At 45.7% G+C, this 26,245-nt stretch overlaps 1 protein-coding gene across 2 annotated transcripts in view; it reads left to right on the top strand.

Annotated features, from left to right (window-relative positions):
* Positions 1 to 26,245, top strand: part of AGXT2 (alanine--glyoxylate aminotransferase 2) — a 38,925-nt gene that overhangs the window by 1,940 nt on the left and 10,740 nt on the right. The window contains exons 2-11 of one of the 2 annotated variants that reach the window (XM_053303740.1): positions 2,991 to 3,073; positions 3,387 to 3,571; positions 6,141 to 6,264; positions 7,586 to 7,680; positions 9,004 to 9,097; positions 12,074 to 12,167; positions 12,622 to 12,722; positions 14,828 to 14,920; positions 19,331 to 19,463; positions 25,552 to 25,640. In XM_053303740.1, the coding sequence (XP_053159715.1) occupies positions 2,991 to 3,073; positions 3,387 to 3,571; positions 6,141 to 6,264; positions 7,586 to 7,680; positions 9,004 to 9,097; positions 12,074 to 12,167; positions 12,622 to 12,722; positions 14,828 to 14,920; positions 19,331 to 19,463; positions 25,552 to 25,640 (1,091 nt within the window). The remainder of the gene's footprint in view (positions 1 to 2,990; positions 3,074 to 3,386; positions 3,572 to 6,140; positions 6,265 to 7,585; positions 7,681 to 9,003; positions 9,098 to 12,073; positions 12,168 to 12,621; positions 12,723 to 14,827; positions 14,921 to 19,330; positions 19,464 to 25,551; positions 25,641 to 26,245) is intronic. The other variant, XM_053303741.1, reaches the window with a different exon arrangement.

Raw genomic sequence — 26,245 nt, 5'->3', positions numbered from 1 at the left:
GATAGGCACGTTTAGACATTATGAAAGCACCTGCAGAATAAACAAAGTCTAGTAAGCAAATTCTCAGAAGATATTTGTTTCCTGCTTTCCCACCAGTTATGTAGTCTATATAGAACACTCTACAACAGATCATTAAATAAGCAGATAACAATAAAAATCAATGGGGTATGTAGCTATGCTAGTTGGGGATAAGCAAGAACTTTATATTCCCTTCCATCTTTAGCTCCTTGTTATGCTGTTATCCAAACTTTGTTGTGGCCTTGAAACTTCTGTCATACCATTATATCATTGTATGATACCATAATATCATACAGTCCTGTCCTAAAAGGGCACACAATCTAAAAAAAGAAACATAAGATAGATACCAGCAACAGCCATAGGGATAGGGCCAGTTGCTCTCCCCCTGCTAAATAAAGAGAATAACCACTTAAAAGTTGCCTTTTTTGTTCAGTTAGCAGGGGGAAAGGCGGTGATGAGGAGTGAAGCACAGTGAAGCAACTTTTCTTTAGTGGTGGGCAGTGGTGGTGGTGAGAAACGCGTGGGAACCAGTGAAACTTCTCCCATCCCTGTCCCCAACCCCAGCAGCTAGTGTGCAGCCTTTCTGTTGCCGCTGCCGGTGTCGGCATCCTGTTTCTTCCTCCCACCTGGCAGCAGTGGCATCGCTCCCCACTCGCTGGGCTGGTTCCTGCTGCCGCCGTGTTTCCCACCCGTGCCTGCCCAGGCAGTGGCATTTCCTCCCCACTTGGAGGAAGGAAGGAACATGGCAGTGGAACCAGCCCAGCGAGAGAGAAGGAATGCCACTGCTTCAGCAAGGGAGTCCAACGTGGCGGTGGCAATTGCAGGAAGCGCAGAAGTCTGCAGCCCTGGCATGTGCCTCTGTGCTTCCTTCACGCAACCATGTTTCTTTCCCCACTGCCTCTACCCACGGAGGAGACAGCGTGCGTGCCTGCTGCCTCAGGGAGAGAGGTCGTTCTTGCTTGGCTGCCCAGTGGGACAGAAAGAGATACCTGCCGGCGGGTCTGGCATCTGGGAGGCAGAGCCGGGGGGGGGGGGCATTTGGGGGAGATAGTGGGAGTTGTGAGACCCGGACTTCTGCCCGGAAGTCCATTTAGAATGGCACCTCTGTTCTTGTGTGACTCTATTAGGCCAGTCACTGGCTTGCAGTCTAATCTATCTCTCACAGGGTTGTTGTAAGGATAAAAGTGGGATCAGATATGCCACTCTGAACTCCTTGAAGGAAGGCAGGGATGATAACGTTGTTATTAAATTAAAGAAAGGAATGAATAGCATGAGTCAGTTCAGTTCCCCCTTACCTGGGCACAAAAAGGGCTTTTTGCTGGGCGGGTGAAGAGAAATCCAGTGAAGGAACTAAGGACCAGGCTCTAGATACCAGCCAGATCCAAATTTGATAACCGGTTTAAAAATGAATGAAATCTACTTGCACGTAAAGAAGCATATTTTATTCAGAGAGACCACAACTGAATGGGGAGCCTAGTGAATGGAATATGTAGATATTGTCCCCATCTCACTGGCTGACATCCTGACGAAGTTACTCACTGACTAAAAACTACTCCGGAGCTACTCTAAAGGGTGACTAAATTTCGGTTGGACTTCCTTTTGTGGATTTAGTCAGGGTGCTGACCACTACCCCATGGCAAGTTCTTGCTCATAGGCCTACTTGAGATTAGTTTGGCATCCATTGTTGGAAGTCCCTGTCAGACTCTGGGAAAAATACTAGCATTGCAACACAACCCAGGAAGTTCAATAAGACAAGCCAGGAGCTACAGGGATATGCACCTCCCTTTGCCACCCTTTTCTAACTATGTAGAACTATAATGCAAAGATAAAATCTGGAAGAAGGCATCGGAAATGTGCATGACACCTTGCTGTCAGGGCAGGGACTGCAGTGTCACAACACAGGGAGTACGGAAGCACACTTAGCAGATACGTAGTAACGCTGTTGTAGTGTGTATTCTGGAAAGCACCCAGGGCAGAGCTGCACACCTTTGACCCTCTACCTGTTTTTGGACCACAGCCCCTATAATCCCCAGGGCATTTTTCACACAGGGCTTTCAGCCTGCATCTCCTCCAGAATGGAGGAACTACATTCACATATTGGCCAGATTTACCCCAAAGTCCCTGTGAGCTATTGGGGAGCGTTTCACACACGATTCAGGTTTTTCATTGCGTGTTAGAGTGTAGCCAGATTTATATTCAGGGTTAAAAAAACAATCTCTATTTTTTGCATTTGTTTTTTGGGGCAACTTTGAACTCGCAGTAAAGATTGCTGTGCTGTGTGAAAAATGCTCAGCCACAGTGGCCAACAGTCAGGGATGATGGGTGCTGTAGTAGTCCAATAATAGCTGGAGTTGTGGAATCCTGCCCTAGGGCTTCCAAGAGAAATCCTGTTCTACCTGGATTGAACCTTGGCCCTCTGTATGCAAAACTTCTGCTCTGCCTCCCACCACCACCATGAACAAGGTGTGCAGCCCAGAAGCATGTGTTGCGTACTTGCAGACCAATGTCTGTGTTCCTTAAGCATAGAAACATGCCCCAGGACCTCCCCGGATTTCCCCCACTTTTGTGACCTGCAGAAGGTGTCACTGGAACATTCAGGTCTACCTTCCACTGAGTTTGGGGCCCAGGTTTGTAGAAGGATCTTTCCCCAGGCAGAATAGCAGTGTTTTCCCCCTGCTCACAAGAAGCTTTGTTCAGATATATCCCGCTATCAATCCGGGCATTGACTAGACCTCTGCTTAGCGTCAGCTAAGTGGCTGTATCTGATACATTCAGACCATGCTTTGGGACCAGACCTACAAGGCACAGAATTATGCTTTTTGTCAGTCAGTGGACCACAGGCAAAATCTTTGTTACAGTATGAAAATTACTTGCCACATGAAACTAGTGTAAAATGAAATTTTACTCCATATTGTGAAATGGATATATTTTAATTGTTCTTTTCTAATCTCTTGCATTTCCTTTACAATTAGTTGTATATGGACAGCAGGCACTGAACAACCTTTGCTTTCAGTCAAAGATGCCTCCTTGCGACTTTGTACCTGAAAAATATGAGGTACGTGTGTGAGATGCTGTTTTTGGTGCTTTTCTTGGCCTGTAGTTCTTAGGAAAGGCTTTGTGATCAAGATGTTGCATTTCTATCATGTCTGTGCATATGGCTCTATTACTGCAGTGGGGTGGGGGAAATTGCCCTTTTGAGCTAAATTGGGGGGACACTTTCTACTCTCCCTGGATATCAGGCAGATATCCATGCTGAAAGCTGTTGTAGTTACTGCAGTCTTTGGTCTGATGTCTGTGCTGATATGATGCATGTCACAAATTTAGAATGGAATTATCTCCAGGTATTATCTACTTCCCCCACTTTACAGTCCTATCCTTATGAGTGTATGCTGAAGATCCGCAAACAGAATCTTTCCCCATCCATGCTACATCATTTCAAGAAACCTCTGCTTATCCACCAAGGGCACATGCAGTGGTTGTTTGACCATGAAGGACGTAGGTACCTCGATCTCTTTGCTGGAATTGTCACTGTTGGTGTTGGTCACTGTCACCCGTAAGTATGCGTAAGTAAGTATGTCTAAGATGAAAGTTCTAGCATAGTCACAGCCCAGGGCAGTGAGTGCTATCTAGCAGGAACCTAGGAGTCTGCTCTAATGTCACAGTGGCTTGGGCAGGTGGAGATGTCACAACCTCTCTGACTGTCACTGGCTTAGCTTCTCTAATGTCATAGATGGTCTACGTGGCCTTGGTCTATGTAATCTGAGTGCAATAAGTGACTTGAGGAGGCTTGAATTCTAAGGGTGATGAGTCATTTTTGGTTATTTTATTGTTAAATTTATATACCGCCTTTCATTAAAAACAATCCCAAGGCAGGATTGTTAAATCAAACCAGATCGGTGTTGCCTGCATACCGTGTGCTTTCTTATGACAGCTTGTTCATGCAAACTAGCTGGGCAGTTTTAAAGCTTTTCCAAATTGAAAAACCTAGTCAATAAGGATTATCACATTTTGCTCAGTTGTGATTGACCTCTATGCTTATCCTGTATAAATGAAAGCTTTCCATTAGTAGTGTGTAGATAATATCTTTCAATGTTGTGGCTTGCTATTTTCTGGGGTTGCTCCCAGCTCCAGGCAGTTTTGGATGAATTGGATTATCTCTAGACCCATTTCAAACCAGCTTCCAAGTGAACTATGGGACTGCCTTGGTCTGCCTGATAGATTATCTCCAATTGGTTGTCAACAGAGGAAGTGTGACTCTGCTGATTCTTTGGGATCTCTCGGTGGCTTTTGATACCATCGACAATGGTATCCTTCTAGGTTGCCTGGGGGAGGTGAAATTGGGTGGTACTGTTTTACAGTCGTTCCAGTCTACCTCTCTCATAAATTCCAGATGGTGTCACTTGGAGACTACTGTTCTGCAAAGCGAGAACAAAAGTGTGGAGTTCCACAAGGCTCCATACTGTCTCCAATGCTCTTTAACATCTACATGAAACTGCTGGGAAAGTTCATCAGGGGGTTTGATGCAGGGTGTTATCGATATGCTGATGACACCCAGATCTATTTCTCCATATTGACCTCATCAGGAAATGACATAACTTCCCTAAATTTCTGTCTGGAAGTGGTAAAGGGCTGGTTGAGGGATAACAAATGGAAGTTGAATCCAAATAAGACAGAGCCTAGCCCGATTTTAGCAGAACGTGAGAATCTTCCTTTTAGCCCAGGTTCGCGGAGCGAGCGCTCCACTAACCGGGGTTTCCGGATCATGTATTGCTGTGGCATGACTCTGTGCTGCGGCAACTCAGGGGGACACCCCTGACTGGGAGGCTAAAAAGCAGCCTCCTGGCTTGGGGGTCTCTCCAGCAACTTGCGAAGAGCATGCTGGAACTTCTGTGGGCCGCGTGGCCCCGAACTCCCAAGCCTCCGCTGGCTCCGTGACGGAGCCGGCAGTCGTGTGGGTGGCCTATCTGGCTGACCAGGGCTCCCCTTCCAGTCATCTGCGGGGAGAGCGGGCTAGGCCTGCTCTCCCCACAAACCCGCTCTGGGCGAATCTCACCGATCATGAGACTCGCCTCACTGATTGGGGGGGGGGGGTTGGGACCTGAGAGATGGTGTAGATCTGCCTTTTCTGGATAGGGTTACACTCCCCCTGAAGGATCAGGTCCGTAGCTTGGGAGTGCTTCTGGATCTAAACCTCTCTCTGGTTTCTCAGGAGCGCTTTTTATCAGCTTTGGTTGATACGTCAGCTATGCCCATTTCTGGAAGTGAATAACCTTAAAACAGTGGTGCATAACATAACCTCCAGGTGTGGCTACTGTAATGCACTCCAGATGGCACTGCCTTTGTACGCAGTCTGGAAACTACAATTAGTACAGAATACGGCCACCAGACTGGTCTCTGGGATAACCCAAAGGGACCATATAACGCTGATTTTAAAAGAACTGCATTGGCCGCTGATATGTTTATGAGAGAAATACAAAGTGCTGATTATTACCTATAAATCCCTCAGTGGCTTGGGTCCAGGGTACTTGAGAGAGTGCCTTCTCTGTCATGAACTCTGTTGCCTATTAAGATCATCTGGAGAGACCTGGTTAGGATTGCCACTGGCTCGTTTGATGGCAACTCGGGACTAGGCCTTCTCTGTGGCTGCCCTGGGGCTTTGGAATATGCTCCGTGTCAAAATAAGAGCATCTCCATCTCTATTGGCTTTTAGGAGGACCCTCAAGACACATCTGTTTTCTCATGGTTTTAACTGAAATTAATTTTAAACTGTTCAATTGTTTTTATCCCATGAGATTGTTTTAACTTTTTATTCTGTGAAATTTTTTAATTGGTTTTACTGTTTTTATATTTGTGTTAAATTGTGTACACCACCAGGAAATGCACATATCAGGCTGTTTATAAATATGATAAATAATCACTTTTTTAACATATTATATTGAATATAGGGAATTTTATTTATTCCAGAGTCTTGTTTTCCCAGTCACAAAGTCTCAGTTGGTGGCAGCTGAAAGGATAGACTCAGTGACTTAATGGTATTTTATACATGTATTGGGTGCAAGAAATGAATATTGTCTCAAATTGGTTATAAGATTTATGGTCACTTTATTTCCTGTTGGACCCAGGAAGGTAACAGCAGCTGCCCAGAAACAGCTTGGTCGTTTGTGGCATACAAGCTGCATCTATATGCACCCAGCAATCCAAGAGTATGCCGAGAAATTGGCCTCACTGCTTCCAGATCCCTTAAAGGTATGCAAATATCAACACTGAGAAACTTCATTGTGCAGATGTGAGGTGTTATCTGTTGTGAACAGCTTCTTTAAGAGGCAAGCCAGAAAGCTTCACGATGAGAGAGTCCATGTGAGTGACCTGGAAGAAACAGTTTGTTTGGTAGCAATAGCTTTTGAAAGGGGTTGGGTCTGTATAATCTGTTCAGTCTTAGACCCAACTGAATTAGAACCTGGAGACAATCCTTGGATAAGATGCACTCGTTTCTTCTATCAACACTTTTTTCCTGCCCTGGGCTTAAAAGTGTGCATGAACCGAGGTTTGAGCACAGGTTGGGTGCTGCTGGGAGGGGAACGGTGAGTGGAAGCTTTAAGGAAGAAGTGCCACCACATGCATCTCCCTGCTGGGGCGATGAATGTCCTAAGTACCCACCAAGGGCGTAACTACTACTGGGCAAGAGGAGACATTTGTCTCGGGGCCCGCTGCCTTGAGGGGCTCCCCAGAAGCAAGTCACATGATCATCGTCCCGGCTTCCCATCTATCTAGCTCATGGTATCTTAGCATCTATCTAGCTAAGCAGCATAAATATTCTTACCTCTAGTGTTTCTAGTGTGTTCTAGGCATTAAAAGTAGCACAAATATATAGTATTCAATGTATATCACTATATATTGTGAAGTGTGCGTGTGTGTATTCAGTGAAATGTATTTCCAGGCAGCATACTTATTTTGAAATATCAGACTTAAATCCTTGTATTCATTGGTTCTGCTGTTATTTACACCTTGTAACTATTTGGGATAGTTAGCAGAGAGATCAGGCCAGGAGAAGGAGAGGAAAGCGGTGGGGGTGGGGGTGGTGGCATTTAAAAATCTCGTCTCTTGGCCCACTCCAACCTTGCTACACCCCTGGTACCTACCCATTGCGCCAGCATGCATGTGGTGTCCGCGCATACTATGGTGTCATTTGTGTGGTCAGCATATGGTGTTACTGACCACATAAATAGCAGCCACTCGTGTGGATGCCATGTGCGACCTTGTTCAAACTGCTTTGGCACTGAACATGTGCTCGAAATTCAGTTCGATCACATCCTTACTTACAAGCAATCACTTGAGTTATTAAAAGAGGTGCTACTGTTCTTCATAGCACGTGGTGATCACCTGAGCTAGGGCAGTAACCAGAGATGTAATTTCATTTTTTAAAATGCAAAACTTAAATTTAACAAAGGATAAATGAATTAGATCTTGAGTAGATCTTTGCTGGATTGGTAACTCTGAATCAAAACACCCATGTGGTTACTTTGAACTTCTCTCTAATGCTGCATTCTGATTAAAACCTTTCTTCTAGGTGATTTACCTAACTAATAGTGGTTCCGAGGCAAACGACCTGGCAATGTTTATGGCAAGGGTATATACTCGCAACTTTGACATGATTAGTTTCAGGTAATTATGTCTTGTGCATTATGATTTCCTGTACTAACTGGCTTGTATCCTCTGTATTGCTAGATTCATATCTCAGCCCATATATTTGCAGTCTTTGCAAGGGTGCAGGGTGCCTGGGGCAGCCCCAGGACAGAAAGGGAGGGTGGGTGCTGCGCCTGCCCCCATTGTTGCAGCCGTTGCTTCACCTGCCCCCTTACTTGCTAGGCATGCTATTCCATGCTGGCCACATCCCTTCTGGCTGTGCCAGCACACCAATGCAAGGGGAGTGACCAGCACCAGGTAGCAACACGGGGCTCTCCAGCCGCCAGCAGGGTATGGGGCAGGTGGGGTGTCTTTCAACTGGGATGGTGGTTGCCACAGAAGCACTGTGGGGGTGATGGGGTGCCTGGGAGCAAGGTGAGGGGCACTGTGGCAGGTCCCGCAATCCCGTGGCCAAGAGAATTGCAATGCTGGGGGGGTGGGGTTTAGTGAACTGGCAAACACTCGCAGCATGGTGGTCATGGAGCCCCCAAGGGGCTGCTACTAAAAATATCCTGGCTGGTCAGCATCAACCACATGTCTAAAGCTGGTGGAGAATGGAGCAAGACCTCTGCTGAAGATCTCAACAAGCAGGCAGGTTCATATGGGAGATGGTGGTCCTTGCACTGGAGGACAGGAGGCTCAGCAAGGAGTTCCAGAGCAATGGCTCTTTAAAGTAGAAGTACTATTTCCAGGTTAGAATGTGGCTACCCTAATTCTTGTTCAGTCAAATGTTGCTAAATTAACCTGTGGTGCTTAAGGTTGGCTTTCAGAGAAGGATACATGAGGGGCTGCAGACTGCTGAACAGATAGCATTCTGGAATTGATGGTGTGCCTGCATGACATGAAATGCAGAGCAAGTGACATGATCTTTTATGGGACGAACTAATGTTCTGAATCTTCATGTGTGCTTTTCAATGGTGCAGAAGACTTCTCAAAACACAGATGGTCAAAGCAAAAAACAAACAAACAAAACCCACACCAGGAGTACCTCCAGGATAAGAAGATGTATTCTCAGGCTGATAATAGTCTGCCAAGGATGAGTTAAGTTGAAACCCCCTAACCTGGCAAAGTCAGATACCATTACTTAAGTTTTCACACCAATTCTTGAAGAAGACTTCTGTGCAGTTCAAAAGCTCACACTGAATAGTTTCAATGTTGGTTAATTCAGAGGAAGTAAAATACTGTTATCCCCGCCCCCCCGCACACACACAATTCTCTGAACCAATGGCTACTAAGATTTTGGTGTGTAAACCCATTAGCCGGGAGATTAATTGGAAGGAAAATGTCTCTTTCTTTCTATAGAGCGGGATACCATGGGGGCAGCCCTTACACACTGGGCTTGACATCCATTGGAGCCTACAAGCATGGTGTAGCCAATGGGTTTGGTTGCCATACGGTAAGACTCTTCTTGCTTTTGGTGGGGGGGTGGATATCTATTTCCTATTGAATGTTTTGTTTGCCTGACATTTTAAAAACATAGCAGTGCGCATTCTTAAATAGTATTTTAAACTTTGGTGATGCAAGATAGATAAAGTAAGAATATAAATAATAAGATGGTATAACAGCAATGAAATATGCATTTTCCAAAATCCACAAACTTTCTCAAAGACCTCCTTTAATGCATAAAAACAGATGTCCAGAACAAGCAAACATTTTGATGTCACATCAATTTCAGTGCTATGCATTAGTGGTTGCAGCATGCTCTTAAATACAGTAGCTAAGCATCATGACTCAGCAAACTAACAGCAAATAGCCAATCCTAGTACCGATCTCATAATGAGAGAGAAAGTGAAAATACACGTTTTGCTCAGTAGCCAGTGAATTTCATAGCTTCCCTCATTTTCTCTTTAATGTTTATGGTGGGCCAAAGCTGTTCTTTATACATTGCTTCTGGCAGACATACAGCATAAAGATTGGGCAAAGCTGTGGGCAGCGCATGTTAAAGAGAAACATTGGGGTAAGGCAGTGAATACAAAGATATCTGTTTTGGCTGTGGAGGCAAATGTGAGGAAATGGAAGATAAAGCAAGCAATATATATAGAACAGCTTTGTCCCACCATAAATGTTAAAGAGGAAATGGGGGAAAGGAAAAGAATAGCCAGAGGCTTGCCTAAGTAAAAAATTTTCCTAAGGGAGCAAAATGGAACAAAATGCTGTACAAATTTATCAGGACAGGAAGTTCCAAAGCATGGGTGCCACAATCCCTCATGCTGTCAGTTACATAACAGAGCATTGTTGTTGCTTTTTGAGAGTGGCCGACATTTTGACATGGGAATAAAAAAACAAACCAGACTTCACAGTGGTGCTTCCAGAAGTGTTAAGAACATAAAAGCCCCTGGTGGCGCAGTGGTAAAACTGCCGCCCTGTAACCAGAAGGTTACAAGTTTGATCCTGACCAGGGGCTCAAGGTTGACTCAGCCTTCCATCCTTCCGAGGTTGGTAAAATGAGTACCCAGAATGTTGGGGGCAATATGCTAAATCATTGTAAACCGCTTAGAGAGCTCCGGCTAAAAAGCGGTATATAAATATAAGTGCTATTGCTATTGCTAAAAGGAGCCCTGCTGAATCACATCAAATGTCTGTCTAGTCCAGCATCCTGCTTCCCACAGTGGCCATCCAGAGGACTCTGCAAAATCTGCAGATGGGGCTTAAAGTGTTGAATCCTTTCAAATAGGTCCTTATTACTGAGTTTGCACTGTTGGATCTTGGCACTCACTTTCAACCTTGGATTCACTTTCTTTCTTTTTTTTCTTTTAAAGTTTTTTATTGAATAAAAGATGAAACAGAACAAAGCAAAAGTGCATCTCTTGAATTAACAAGAAACAAAGTCAATTTGAGTTCAAGACTAAGTAAAACAGTAAGAATAAACAAATAAGGCATACAACTTCTGCCTACAAGCATTAATATTGAGTACAACCCTGATACAAAACATCACAACTTACCATTCAAAGCCAGACCTAGGAAATAATTGTAAGTTTCACTAAGTAAACGGTTCCCAAACGGTAAATTGTAAGTTTCACTGAGTAAACGGTTCCCAAATTAACCCAAAAGACTTCATAGATATTTGTTTCATATATGCTGTTACTGTAGAAATTGAAGCATAATCCCATTGTTTCAATAACCAATCACCAATGGAAGGAATTACCGAAAAATGCCAGTTAGCCGCAGCCTCCATTCTGGGCAGTTGCAAGTGAGAGTGAGTGTTGGGTAGGTAGATTAATGGTGTTTGGCTGGAGGGCCATTTGGGGTGAGGGGGGGCCAAAGAACAACCCTTCAGGGTTTTTGTGGCCCGGAGGGTTGGGAATGGCCCCCGCTCAGGGTCATTGACTCACCAACTCAGAGCTTTGGTGGCTTGAGTTGGGGGTGGGCCGGGTTGCCCCCCCCCTCAGTGGGGGAAAGCCCTCGCAGTGAGAGGAAGTCAGAACCTGGCGCCTGACCAAATCAGAACCCGGCCCTTCGCCCTGGTGTGGGACAGCCATCCCTAGGAGGCAATCCCACACAGGAGGAGTACCTGCACTCTGGTTAGTTAGGTAGCTTGTTGCAGCCTTATTCTACTATATGTTAATAGAGTGGCCCTATTTTACTCCAATTGAACATGTCCTGTCTTCATTGGGGCTGGGGGTGCAAAACTCCAGAGCCCAAGTTCATCCGCTGCTTACCCACCTTGGAGAACCTCTCAGTCACCCCCAACTGGATACTCTGCATCTGGGCTTCTGGACCTCTTGCCTGTTCAGCCACTCCTCTTACCTTCTTGCATTAAGACTCCAGACTCTTCATCGGTGTTTCTGTCGTGAGGCCCCTCCATCCACTGCTCGTGTTTGGCCTCCATATTTTTAATTCACCTCAACACTGAGAATTTAAAACCATAATAAAAATCAGATCAGCAACCCCCGGTTTTTCTCTGTCTTCATTTTATATAACAAATACATTTTAGACCCATTCACATGTTATTTTCAACACGTATGATGAGTGTACAGTGTACACAGGTACAGTCTCTCGCGTGTTACGTTGAACACAGGTACGGAAGTACACTTCTCTGTACCATGCATTTGAAAGGCCTGTATCCAGGTTCACTTTTTAAATGAACACAGGTACACTTATTCACACAAACACATGTATGGGTGTACGAACATCTGTACACTCGTACAGTATAATGTCTAAATTGGGTTCTTGTGTGCTTAAAAAAAAACTGTTTTCACATGGATAGGAGACATCATTTCTTCCATTCAAAAGGCAGGATTTCATCTCCCCCTTTCACCTCTACTATCCGGAGGTGTCCGGATGTCCTTACCTCATATCCAGTAAAAAATTCAGTGAAATACATTGTACTGCAGCAACTTCTGAAGCCAACTCTTACATCTCTTGCATCCAGACAATGTTGCCTGACGTCTTTAATGGTCTCTGGGGAGGAAGCCATTGTCGAGATTCTCCAGTGCAAACGGTTCGTCAATGCAGCTGTTCTCCAGGTTGGTTCAGTGAGAAAAATGTTGGGTTTTGAGCAGCAAAAGAGAGACTGGTGTCAAGCAGAGGTTAAAAGCTGTACTGTGGAAGCCCTGGTGCATGCAAATATATAGCAAACAACTTTCTTATGCAGAATCGGATCATTAAGCAGAGGTCCCCAGCTCTGGGTCCCCAGATTATGTTGGACTACAACTCCCATCATCCCCAGCCACAATAGCCAAAGGGCATTGTGACTGAGGATGATGAGATTTGTAGTCCAACATCATCTGGGGACCCAGAGCTGAGAACACCTGTTCTAACTAGTACATTACACCATCTTGTATGTGAGAGCAGACCTGTATAAACCCTTTAGATGTTCCCAAATTGCATGGTAGGCATTTGATTTTCCAAAAGAAGCGTTGTAAGTAGCCCTTGCTCTCCCTTTCGTGTTTAAGCATATTGCTCTTATGCCTAATACAGGCTCTTGTCATGCAAAGGACCAGTACATTGAGCAGCTCAAAGACACCCTGAAAACTTGCGTTCCAAAGACAATAGCTGGATTTATTGCTGAGCCAATTCAAGTAAGTGGTTTTTGTCCTAGAGCCCAGGAATTAAAATTTTTCAGTGCTCTTCTGTGATATTGGCGGACTCCGAGTGAACCCCTTTGCCTGCCTTCTTAAATAGATTTCTTTCTGCCATCCATCGGAAACTGTCTGAAATGTTTTTCTTGGGAGAAGACTTGCCAGCAACACTAAATTCCATGTTGTGTGTTAAATTAAGAGCAAGACTCTTGCTGATCAATGGAGGCCATATTACATGAATATACAACCGGAAGTCCTTGTTTCCTTTTCAGGGCAGCCAGTTCTGGTCCGCTTTGGTGGCCAACTGCTCTGATGATGTGCAAACATCCTTTTATCTGTCCTTGGCTCCTCATTCCAGGGGCCTAATACAGTTGCACACACACACTGGTCAGCTCTCTAGTGCATTGGAAATCCAGGCCTTGAGTCTGCTACCAGAAGCTGAGTTCTCTCTGTTGCCTACAAGCCCTCTCCCAGTTTCCCCAGCCATGATGGGAGGGAGATGCCACTGCCACCACCTCCACACTACATGTAGTAATAGCTGAGTGGCACAGCAGCATGGAGGGTAATGTCTGCTACTGCCAGTGGGGCTTACCTGGTAACATGCCACGCTTGAGGCTGAGGAGCTGGCGGCTGGTCTTCAAGGGTGCTGTCGGAGCCAGGTAAGCCAACTTTTATGTGCCATCTTGAAGGGCCGTTGCATTTCATGGGAGCAGCTGCCTGTTGAAGCTGAATACAACTGGCGGCATTTTATAGAAAAGCGCTTCTGGTTGGAAGTGTGTTTCTAGGGCCTGCATTTGTATGCTCATGTACTCTTGCCTGAGACAAGACTAGTTATTACCCAAAGACCATAGGGTAATTTTGTTTTGGTGTTCTGAGATAGGGATGTGCATGGTTCGAAGGTGGCGGGAGTGCCTCTTTAAGGGTGGGGAGGGTGCACTCACCCCTCTTGCCGCCCCCCACCCCCGCCGGCGCTGTTTGTTCCTAAAAACCTTTGTGGCAGCAGCATACCTCCCTGCCGCCCTGTTGCCCTCATTGGCCATAAGTGGCAGAGAGGTACGCTGCCACCCCGGAGGTTTTTAGGAACAAACGGTGCTGGTGGGGGGGAAACTGCAGGAGCTCCCCTGCCCTTAAAGTGCCAACCCCCAGGACCTTCGAACTTCCAACCGGCCCCGTGTTTGAACCTGTTTGGAGGCCTGTGCACATCCCTATTCTGAGATGGAGGGGGTATTGCAACCTTCCCCCCGATAGTCTGGTATACAGTGTTGCATCCATGAATACATTAATTCCTGTTTCTAAATCTATTCCAAGCACAGTACCTTTCAGATAAGGCATTTAAGGCTTTACAATATTGTGCTTGAAACAGGTTTAGAAATGGGAATTAATTTACTGATGGCTGCTTTACCACAAGGGTTTACTGAGAGTTCAGAGCATAACAAATACTCTGATGCAAAAAGAGGATTTTTTTACCCCAGGCATAAATTGGGCTAGGTTCCAATAAGGAGGGGGAAACCTGAATTGTGTGTGAAGTGCTCTCTGAAATATTGCACGGACTTTGTGAACGCACACCCACCCTTCCGAAGTAAAATCATGGTAAAGTCACCATCTGAAAAAGCTCCTGGGAAAGGTTGCTGCACATACACAGTCCCAATGGTACACAAGGATACAGACTGTTGCTAAAATGTTGAAGCTAATCTGCTATATGGAATTGCACAGAGTTGCAAACAAAGCAAACAGAAAAAGGCATTCTGGAAAAGCAAGTTCGAGGATCCTGTCCTTTTTGTTTGCTTTTCAGTGCTTTAATCTTGTAATTAAAATCTTGGTGGGGTTTTTTTTTTTAACGTTTCTAATCTCTCTTAGGCTCGTACAATACCAATAACATTGTTTAGAGCCAAACGCTATTTGTGATACAGTTATAAGTAAAGTAAGGTCAGTCTGCCAGTTAGGTTAAATCCCAGCTGTTTTATTTAAGTGCGTGTTGGAATTGGGCTGCGGTAGAAGGAAACTGCTTCGAAAATTATAGTCAGGCTTTAGAGCTCATTGTCAGTTGTATCCTTTTCCTTCTGCCTTTTGATAAATTGAATTATTTGTGTGTATACTTCTGGCAGGGTGTCAATGGAGTGGTTCAGTATCCAAGGGGATTCCTAAAGGAGGCTTTTCAGCTAGTGCGTGAAAAAGGAGGTGTGTGTATTGCTGATGAAGTGAGTATCTGAGTGCAGAAACACCCCCCCCCCATTTCTTTGTGAATAGAACTGTCCCCTCCATTGAAGGGAATGGGAAAGCCCTTGCAGGCAGGGGAGTTCCATATGTGCCATGTAGCCATTTCTCCCATCAGGAAGCGCTGGGTCAAGGTGCCCAATGCCCATCATCATATTCAGGCTTTGACTCCTGGGCCGTTGAGACCATCCTCTGTGGTCATATTGCAGTTTTCCACGTTTTGCAAACTATGCAGACAAGTATCTCTTAGAGCAATGAGTGTGAACTGCAGAGAAGTTCCCAATCCCTTGGCAAAATGTGTCTTGTTCAGGGTCTTGACTGTTTGATGCTACAGGGCACTCAACTCTGGCAACGTTCTCCCCATTTCACAATATACATTTGCTAAACATTTGCAAGAAAATGTAATATAAGTGCCACTCCAGATTTACCTGGATATGTTCTAGTATAGCTAATCTATTTATCTGTTCCCTCCCTTCTCCTTGTTTGGTCTAAAACATACAACAAAAAGGATAGTAATCGACATGAATGGCTACATAATCAAATGAAAAAGAAAATAAGAAAATACAAAAAAACCCAACCCCAACCCCTTAATCATTTACTGTTAATATTAAAATTAAGATTAATTTGATTAATAGGGAGAAGCATTAATATGCTTCCAAGCGTATTTCTCTTTAAACTGCAAATTAAAATAAGACCAGATTGTTAAAACCAATTCTTTTTTGCCCATTCTGTTTTAAAATATTTATACTCTGCTCCTCCAATACACTACTACTTGGTGTTGCTTACAACATTAATAAAATAGGTACAAGCAAACCCTGTTATCTGTGGGGGTTCCCTTCTCTGCTACAACCGCGGAAAATGGAACCATGGATAACGGGACAGTAATTCAATAGGATAGGGGTGGGGTTAAGCTCCTGGAGGCTGCAAAATAGCAAAAGAAGAAGATGGAAATAAAGTGCCCTAATGTGCTCTTTGGGTCTACATCTGTCCTGCAATGGCCCTCCCAAAGTCCAAAATCTGCAATTTTTTTGTGGGAGAAAACATTTAAAAAAACAACAAATGACACAAAATGGCTCCTTTCCTTAAAATGGTGGTGGAAATGACCTTGGAGGTCATTTCCGGCCACCCTGAAACTGTGGATATGCGGAAATGAATCCTTTCTAACCATCCCCCCTGCCATGTATGCCAAGGTTGGGTGTCACTTGCCCAACCGTGGAACTGTGGATATCGGGTCTGCGAATGGCGAGGTTCACCTGTACAATATAGCACAATTAAGTTTAAGCGCCATGGGTCTCCTGGATCCTTCCCGTGGTGCCCCCTCATTCGTATCTAGGGCAGATGACTTCTGTGACGGGAGAACTGATTCACACAAGTCCTTTGGCATTCAACAAGAATGAAGGGCAGAGCCATGCAACACACACACCCCACCCTCCCGCCTATAGCATCTCCTCATCAAGAGGCCCAGTGGCACAAGACCTGGGGTCTTGAATCTGTGGAAACACCCCCACCGCCTTGCAGGGTCTGAGAACTGGTATATCTTTGGACAGTGACTCTCATCTCGAGAACATTAGCAAGCTGAGCGCCCAAGGCAGCCTACCTGAGCAAGTGAGCACTCAGATCTTCCCTCCTGACCTCCCTGGACTGGGCCCAAGACATTTGGCTTCTGTGAAAGAAGTATTGGACCAACCGAGTGCCTCACAAGCACCCCCCGCCGCCCAAGCCAGAAGGACAGGTACTAGCAGATGCCCCCCTCCCTCCCCATCTCGGCAAGAGCCCCAGTCCCCCAGCTTAGCTGCCGGCGGAGATTTTCTGATTCCTATATGGAGTTCTCCCGCCCAGAATTCAGCTACCACCTCGACCTTGTGACATCCCACAGACCAGCATAAGATCAAGGTCCTGTCATGGAATGCGCCTGGGTGGTTCTGTTTCAGAGACACAGACACCACCAACTTCCTCTCCCAGTTCGATATAATCTTGGTGCAGGAAACCTGGACGGTGGATGACCTTATGCTTAATGGATACTACTCGTACAAAGTGGGGGGTAGTTCCTGGGGCAGGCCAAGGGAGACTTAAAGGTGGCCTGGGGATATTAGTCTCACTACCCTGCATGCAACAACATCACCCCTCGCCCTGTTTAAACAAACTGCTATGGCTATTCTAATTCACTTGGGGCCCAGCTCACTGCTCATAATCAATGCATATCTCCCACAACAGTGTCAGAAACCCAAAATCAGCTCTGCATGGGATAAACTCGAAGATAATACAGACGACCTTGTACTGTCCAATCCTGATGCACTGGTGGTGTTGAGGGGAAACTTCAATGCCAGGCTGGGGCCTGATGACTAACCCTATTCTTCCAACACCAGTTTCCACCTTCCTGCTTGGAGTGTGAGCACACACCCCACCCGCAGCGGGCCTCTGCCTAGCAAAATTGACTGCCAGGCTTCATATATGAAATGGCTCTTTTGCAGAAGATCATCCAAGAGAATTTACTTATTTATCTGGCTCCTAAACAAGTACCATTGATTACATTGCTATCTCTGGGAAACTGCTACCCTTTGCCAAGAATTTTAAGGTAGTGCCTCACCTTGACAGTGATCATTTCCTGATCTGTCTTCAACTATCATTTCCTCCCCAGCAGCTCCACTTGGAGGCCCTCTTCCCCCCCCCATCTTACCTGCAGGACAATCCAGGTGTCCTCCCAAATGGTCCCCCAAGTTAGATCAAACAATAAAGGAGCTGCTTGCTGAGGAAATGTTAAAGAGCTGCCGACTAGACCTGACTTCAAAGGATCCCAATCATGCCTCCCCCCCCACCCCACTGGCAACCTACAAAACCCCTAATGCACAAGCTACACAAAAGCACCTAGTCCGTAAAGCTGACCCTACCCCTCAAAGCTGCCTGTGCATCCATCCAAACCGTGTTTTGACATGGACTACATTGACTCCAGGAAAGCTCTTGTTTCTGCCTATCAGATCCACAAATCCAGTTCAGGAAGCAGTGCCACAATGGTCCTCCCAAACCTCCTCAACCATAAGTGGCAATATAAACACCTATTGGCATGCAAGAAAAGAGAAGCAATGAAGGCCACTTGGTCGTGGCTCATCCAGGTGGTCAGAGCAAAGGACTCAGTTGTGTTCTGGATCATCACAACCAACTCCACCGGCAATGGCTTGGCTCAGGCACCCATATCTCATCAGAGATCTGAGAAATGCACTTTCAGAAGCTGTATGAAGATCCTACTGCAGAAGATTATCTCCCCCACCCCCACCCCGGATGTAAAGGACTTGCCCAGGGGGCCGCTGGTCTCTACGGCTGAGATTATCTCTCTCATTTCCTAAACCAGAGTGAGGAACACCCCCGGGGAAGACCTTATCCCTCTGGAGCTTATAAAAACCAATATGGAGTGGTGGGCTCTAGTCTTGGCCTTGCTGTTTACTTACATTGACTCTCACAGCTGTATTCCCAAGGACTGGGGGCTGGCGATTATCGTCCCCATATTCAAAAAGGGAAGAAAAGAAAGGACAACCCCTGGTTCTAGTGATGTGAGAGAGGGAGAAAAATTTCACTCTCTCCATACCATCATATACCATCTCTCCATTATTTTATAGACCCCTACATTGTTCCCTCTAAGGTGTGCATGTGTGTGCACACTCACAAGTTTTCTGATGTCCGCTCAGTTAATTTTAGATCCCGCTCAGGTTGAATTAGGAAGGCACCGCTCTGAATACATGTGAGCACACAGTGCCTTGATATTGCTGCCCAGAACAAAACTCAGTCTGCACAGAGATGGGGGGGGGGGCGGGAAATAGAGGGACCACTGGACCAGTATCATGTCTCCCTGTAGTCACTTTTTTCTAACTAAAAAGCCCCAGATGTTGTAACCTTGGCTTATAAGGAAAGTGTGCCAGGCCCCTGGTCATCTTGGTTGCCCTCATCTGCACCTTTTCCAGTTGTTCAATGTTTGAGACATGGTGACCAGAACTGTACACAGTACTCCAAATATAGTGTTATTGTGATATTAGCAGTTTTATTTTCAGTCTCATTCCTAATGATCCCAAGGATTTAATTTGCCCTTTTCACAGCTGCCACATACTAAGTTGGCACCTTCAGCAAGTTTCCATATAAGAAAAGGCATGTATCTTATGTATATGTCCTCGCAGAACAGTAGCTTACATGCACAAATGTCAAGATGCCCTAATTAGCAGAAGATTCTTCCAAACATATACAGTACATGTGGTGACATACATGTAAACACATCACAAATGATAGTGTATGCTCCAGGCACACATGATTACCTACACAAGTATTATGTATACTGAAAATGTGCACTAGACCCCCCCAAAAGAAAAAGAAAGAAAAAGAAAGCAACTGTTTGTATTTGTGTTTTGAAGGTTCAGACGGGGTTTGGTCGAACAGGCAGCCATTTCTGGGGATTTCAGTCGCATGATGTGGTTCCTGACATTGTTACCATGGCAAAGGGAATTGGTAACGGTTTTCCAATGGGAGCAGTAGTCACTAATGCAGGTACGAGTGGTTCTCCTTCTTAACCATTAACTCCCTCAGTGAAATTCAGCTTATTATGAATGATTCCAATCATCATATCTGCTGTGTTAAGAGACGTTGCAACCTCCTTAATTTTAATGACCTAAGAAAGATGTGTTTCGTGTTGTTAAGCACACTTATCCCCCTGTAATACTGCCTCTGGACCCTCTCTCCATTTGGAAACAGAGAGCACCTAAATTCTGAGCTGCAACAAGGGCAGTGTTCTCTCAGCACTTCAGTGTGTAGTTCTTGTAGTGGGCCATTGTCCTCCACACTTTGGATGTCTGCGCCTGACAGGGCCTCGGAACCTTCTAGAGCTGTAAGCTATGAGCTTTTTGGTGGTAGTCCCATCCCCTTGGTGACACACACATATAGCCCCTCACAGGTTATCTCCCTCAGTCCTCTTCTGACCCCCATGATAGTGACTTCGGGAGACCTGCCGCCACACTTTCTGTGAGGAGAGCTGTAAAAAAACAAACAAAAAAGCCTCTTGCCCTTTCTCTTTAATTCAGTTTTTCATTTATTCTATCTGTCTCATTTTTTTCTAGTCATTCTCATTGTATGTCTTTATCTAGCTGCCTCCCCTGTCCCCACTCAAGGTTTTCCTCTTCAGAGATTCTGAGGCTGTCTATGGCTGCTCGAGTCTCTCTAAGAGCTGCCTTACTTGCTCTGTTAAATGCCCCATTTCAGACAGGCACAGAGAGTGCTCAGTGTGCCTTGGGGAGTTCCACCGAACTGAGAGCATAGTGGTTAGAGTGTTGGACTAGGACCGGGAAGACCCAAGTTCAGATCCCCATTCAACCATGAAACTCACTGGGTGACTCTGGGCCGGTCATGTATCTCTCAGCCTAACCTACCTCACAGGGTTGTTGTGAGGATAAACATAAGCATGTATACTGCTCTGAGTGCCTCGGAGGAATAGCGGGATCTAAATGTAAAAATAAATATGAACGAATGAATAAATATTTGCCGGGCCTTTACACCGACTCGGCAGCACAACCTTTTCCCCCCTTTTCTAGACAGGCCCGATGCAAACGTGCTTCCCGCCTCTGTGCTCTGCAGTGGGAGAGGGCCTTACATGCTACATCGCCCCTACTAGCCAGCTATCCCAGCAGCACTCTACTGACTCTGGTATGCTGTGTTCTCAAGAATCCAGGCAGCCCTGCTGTGGGAGAGGGCCTAATGTATGATTGTGATTACGTGTGGTGGCTTGTAGGGCCTTACGGATGAATGGCCCTACAAGCCACCCACTAGCCAGCTATCCCAGTAGCATTGTACTAGCTCTGGTATGCTGTGCTCTCAGGAATCCAAGCGGCAGACCCAGAATGAGTCACAGCCAGTGCCAGAACCGAAGACAGGCCACACACTCCCTCTCTAAAAGAGGCAGGCGCTGCCAGCACCAGAGGCTTCTTCCCTGGGGCTTAAGCCTGCTAAACAAGGGAAGCCGGTGCACCAAGTTAGGGTGAAGAAGCAGCGCAAAAAGAAACATCCCACCCTAACTAAGACAACAGCAATATCGGTGGCGACCTCACCTATGCCTGTGAGCAAGGCTGACCTCAAGAAGGTACACAAGGCACCCGAGACAGGTTCAGAAGTGGAGGCTAACGCTGATTGGGAACCTGATATAGAAGGCTCCCAACAGTCAGATGTGGAACCCTACTCTCCCTGTGAACGTGATGACTGGGACAGGCAGGGTAAGAGTAAGCATCCCAGGGGGTTTGGGTTGTAGAGGTCTCTATTCCCAGCAACTGCTCTTTAGGTCCCACCCACCTGGTGTACTGACTGGCTGCCCTGAGAAGAGTACTTACTAATACAAGGTTCTGCCGTTTGGTCTGTCCACCTCAGCAAGAGTCTTTACCAAGTACATGGTGGTGTTGGTGGCACACCTCCGCCAACAGGCTATCTGTCTATTCCCATTTTAGATAACTGGCTCTTGGCGATCAGAACCAAAGAGAAGATACACCAACATATCCATCCCACGCTGACCCTTCTAGGGGAGCTAGGATTGTGTGTTAACTGGGAGAAATCAACATTGGCTCCCTCAAGGACCACAGAGTTTTGGGGCACCATTCTTTCCCAGGAGATTCTTGTATCCTTACCTTACCTTCCTGCAGGACAGCAGATATCAGGGCCATAGCCCACAAGATTGTAACATCACACACTTGTCTAGCTCAGTCCGTACAAGGGTAGCAGCAGCAGCCCATGCCAGCCAGAGATGCTGGGGTTCTTCGCATCCACTATCAGCATCCTATCTCTGGTATGCCTTCAGATGAAGCAGTCACTGCTAACAGGCCATTCGGTGCAAGCTGTGACAGACAATGTGACCACAATGTCATATCTGAACTATCAGGGGGACTGTCATGGCTCAGACTTCTGACTCAGAAGAGTAAGAGCAAGAACGGGAGGATTCGCCTGCTAGTGAGGGCTCAGAGGCACAGCAACAGGATTTGGCAGGGAGCCCAGACTCTGAAGCTGAGGATTCGGAACAGCTGCCAGACATGATTTCTGATGAGGAGGAGGCTGAGATTTCACCTGTCTTGAGAAGGTGTCTCACGAGGAAAGCTCAGTTGGAGTCACGCAGGCTCAGGAGATCACAAGACAGAAAGTGCTGACTCAGGGAAGCCTGATTGGCTGCTGGTTCTCTTGAGCCATATATATTTAGCAGTCTGTCAATTGCTCAGATGCTGTTAGCAACTTTCTCTGACCGCAGACTGTGTGCTATTTTAAATTCCTAACTTTTCCGAGTTCCAGTTTGCCCTTGTTTGTGCTTTCCTGCTTTGTTCCATTAATTCCTTGTTCTGGTGTTCGTTCTTTTTTCATTCCTTGCTCTGTGTTTTCTTTTCGGTTATTACTCATTTATTGTTAGAGTGGGGTACCTAGTTCAGTTCAGGGGACTTAATTCATTTACTATTTTCTTTGTGAGCCTTTTATTTCCTTCGTGTAGCTTTGCTGCTACTTTCTGTTAACTCACAGGGGGAGTACTGAAGGGGGTTGCAAATCCTGTTGGGTTAGCCAAGCTAACACATTTACAACAGGAACACACACTTTCCAATGTTGCCACACCTAGCCATCTGTATCTGGATGTGGTGCCTCCACCTAGCCATCTGTATCTGGATGTGGTGCCTCCATCATCAGATCTGGCCTTCTGCAATGCACATTGCAAGGAAGGAAAATATACGGGCAGACTCCTTGACACAACAAACACAATCTCACAAATGGACATTGGACTGCTTAGTGGTGCAGGACCTCTCCAGCAGATGGGATCATCCATGCATAGACATTTTTGCCACCGACAGAAAACAATACACACAGTTCTGCAGCAGAGCGGGCCAAGGACGCCACTTGATATGAGATACATTTCTCCTGTCTTGGAGCAAAGAACTGCTATATGTGTTTCCTCCATTACCACTCACATCAACAGTTCTACACAGGATCAGAGAGGAAGCTGCAGGTTGCATCTTCATCGCTCCCTGGTGGCCTCAACAAGCCTGATTCTCCACTCTGCTAGCCATGGCCAGCCTCTACCCAGCCATCCTGATCTACTTATCAGAGAGCAAGGATCAGTACTTCATCCAGATGTGTAGAGTCTTCATCTCACGGACTCAAGGATCACCGGCTGGTGATCTGAGACCAGAAGGTCCTGGGTGTCATCTCTGCTGCCAGGAAATCTTCAACGCAACTCTACAGGGCAAAATGGACACAGTTTTGTGACCTTCAAAGGGGTCAGCTCCAAAGAGGCTTCATTGAACTTCTTTCTTATCTGTTTCATTTGAAAAAAAAGATACATCTTGCTGTTCTGTCGTTGAAAGTTCATCTAGCTGCAGTTGTGGCACACATTCCCCCTGTTCATATTTTCTCGTTGGACCCTGTTAGAAAATTTTTCAAAGGACTGCTCCATTTATACCCCTCAGCTCCAAGATTAGCCCCTCCATGGGATCTCAAGCTGGTTCTCTCTGTGCTCATGCACAAACCATTTGAGCTGATGGCTACATGCCCACTGAAATACTTGGCCATTAAAACATCATTCCTCTTAGCTATAACCTTCACCCTTTGAGTATCAGAGCTCAGGGCTCTCGGGACTGACCTCCTCCACCCCCTTTTCATATCCTTCCAACAGGATAAGGTCCTACTCAGGCTGGACATTCAATACTTACCTAAAGTGGTATCTCAATACCATATGAGGGGGAGAAAAATAAATAAAAATGGTTTCTCAGGCTATCTGCCTTCCAGTCATCTTTCCCTTGCCATCTTCAGATGAAAAACTCGTTTGGCATACCCTGAATGTGAAACGTGTGTTGTCCTTTTATCTTCATCATCATACTCCACCATTTCATCAGCCCACCTCCTTGTTCATCTTCTATACTTGGAGAAACAATGGAAAACAAGACTCCTGCCGGAGATTGTCAGCCTGGGTCACATCTGCCATCAAACAGGCCTATACACTTGCTAAGAACCCACTCCCACCCTCCATTAGAATGCATTCTGCAAGTCCAATGGTGACTTCTACAGCTTACCTCCATGGAATTCCATTAGATGCCATCTGTCATGCAGCAATGTGGAAAGGACCCTTGTCCTTTTTGCACCACTATGCTTTGGACACCAGGTCAAGAGCCCATTCACAGTTTGGAGCAGCAATCCTCGACACAATTCTTCAGTAGATGCCTGCTTCTCCCGCCATCCTGGTGAACAGCTCGCTAATCTCCAAAGATTAACAAGAAAGTCAGGTTACTTACCTGCAACAGTAGTTTTTGTGGTTGTCCGTTGTCCTTCACATGATCCTTCCTCCTTCCTGCTGTAGTGTTCACCTACCTGTTATGTATGATCACAGTGGTCAGGGACTGAGGGAGGTAATCTGTGAGGGGATATATGTATGTCATCAAGCGGGTGGGGCTACTGCCCAAAAGCTTATAGTTTACCGCTTACAGCTCTAGAAGGCATCCAAAGTGTGAAGGGAAATGGATCCACTACAAGAACTACTGTTACAGGTAAGCAACCTTACTTTCTCAGTTGTACAGCTTCACTGGATTTTGGTGTTAAATTAATCTTTACAACTGTGTGGTGTTCATTTAACATGCAAAGCAACTTCCTACTATTTTGATGTCTGGGCTGTACAGAACAGGTGAATCTGTAATCAGATACAGGCTCTTCCACTCAGTTGATTTTGTTAGTGTTTTTTGTATGAAGCCATAATCCAAATGCAGACATAAGCCCATTGACTGTGTTATTCACTGAGAGGGTTAATTGCCTACATGTCCATCTGGTTGGCCACTGTTGGGAAACAGGATGCTGAACTAGATGGACCTTGGGTCTAATCCAGCAGGGCTCTTCTTGTGATCCAGATGGGCTTGAGTGAGGTTAAGCATGCCTTTGGACTCTGGTTCTGTTGTACCACAAACAAAAACATTGCGTGGAAAGTGGTTTGGGGCTGCATTCCTATGCAAACATACCTTGGAGCAGGCACCATTGGAAAATGTTGAGATGTACTTCTGATGAGTAGTACACAAGGTTCAGGGCTCATAAATTGATGTTCTAAACCTTGGAGTCACTGTGCTAAATCAGTGGCTCATAGGATCTAGCTAGGGGCATAGCTATAATTGAATTGGAGTGGATGCATGGGAAATGTCCCTGGGTCCCTCTCTCACCAGTTCTCTTCCTTCCTCCTCCCTGATCTGCTCCTGGTCAGAGGACTCGTTTTGGCTTCAAGCAAGATGAGCCCTCTCTGGAAGGGGAGGGGGAGGTTAGTGTCCCTCCTTCCTCCTCTCCTTTTGATTGGCTGGCCAAGAATGTTCTGTTTTTCAAAATGTGCTTATAGTTCTTCTGCAGTAAAGATATGGGGGGAGGGAGTGATGAAGGTGGGGGAAGAAGACCCCATCCTCATTTTTTTATATTTTCAGTCCCAAGGCCCAATCTCACTACTTGCTACGCCCCTGAATCTGGCCCAAAGGCTGCACGGCTATTGTGTGGGGTGACCTCCTTTAAGGCTAGATCTAGGACCTAGCACTGTAGCTTCAACTGAGACCTTTCATGATTTGAATTAATACTTTATTTTGCAATATTTTCTTCTTCTCAGAGATTGCAAAGGCCTTCGCTCAAAATTGGCATTACAACACATTTGGAGGAAATGCGGTGGCCTGTGTCATTGGGTCTGCAGTTCTGGATGTAAGGAAAGTGCTGTGACCCATTTCTTTATGTTTATGAGGAGCTATGACAGAGGAAGCTGCATGATTATTCCCTCTTAACTAGGCTTGTGCATTTCAATTCGGGCACAAATTGATTTGTGCTTGAAAATGGCAATTTCGGATGATTTGTCTACAAATTGAAACCAGAATTAGACCTCCGATAATTTTTGTTTACAAACCAAAATGATCTCCTCTCTGATCTGAATTTTGTTTACTTCAGAAAAACCTTCGAAGCTCCATTTCAGCATTGCAATTGCTTTGCAAATTGTCCTTTTTGTCTCTCCAGCAACAACTGACTTTTTGTCAGAAGGATTAACATAGCAGAAGATACGATATGCAAAAAGGGACAAATGAAGACAATGACATTCCCTTGGGTGATTTAGTTAAGAGAAATGCACTGTATTGTGATGCAATTGTGTGCTGAGAATGAAATGATTAAGTTGAGTTGAGAGCAGCCAATCCATTGTCAACTCTGCCTGGGCTGCTGAGATTGCAAGACTTCCTTTCCTCCTGCCCCCCCCGCCCCCATTTTCTCCCTCTTTATTATTTTGTGTGTAATGATTAAGATTCCACATGCCCTATCCT

Source organism: Hemicordylus capensis, chromosome 2, assembly GCF_027244095.1.
Source record: "Hemicordylus capensis ecotype Gifberg chromosome 2, rHemCap1.1.pri, whole genome shotgun sequence".
In the NCBI taxonomy this organism is placed as follows: domain Eukaryota; kingdom Metazoa; phylum Chordata; class Lepidosauria; order Squamata; family Cordylidae; genus Hemicordylus; species Hemicordylus capensis.
Note: the sequence above shows the minus strand (reverse complement) of the source record. Positions and strands in the feature narration are given on the sequence as shown.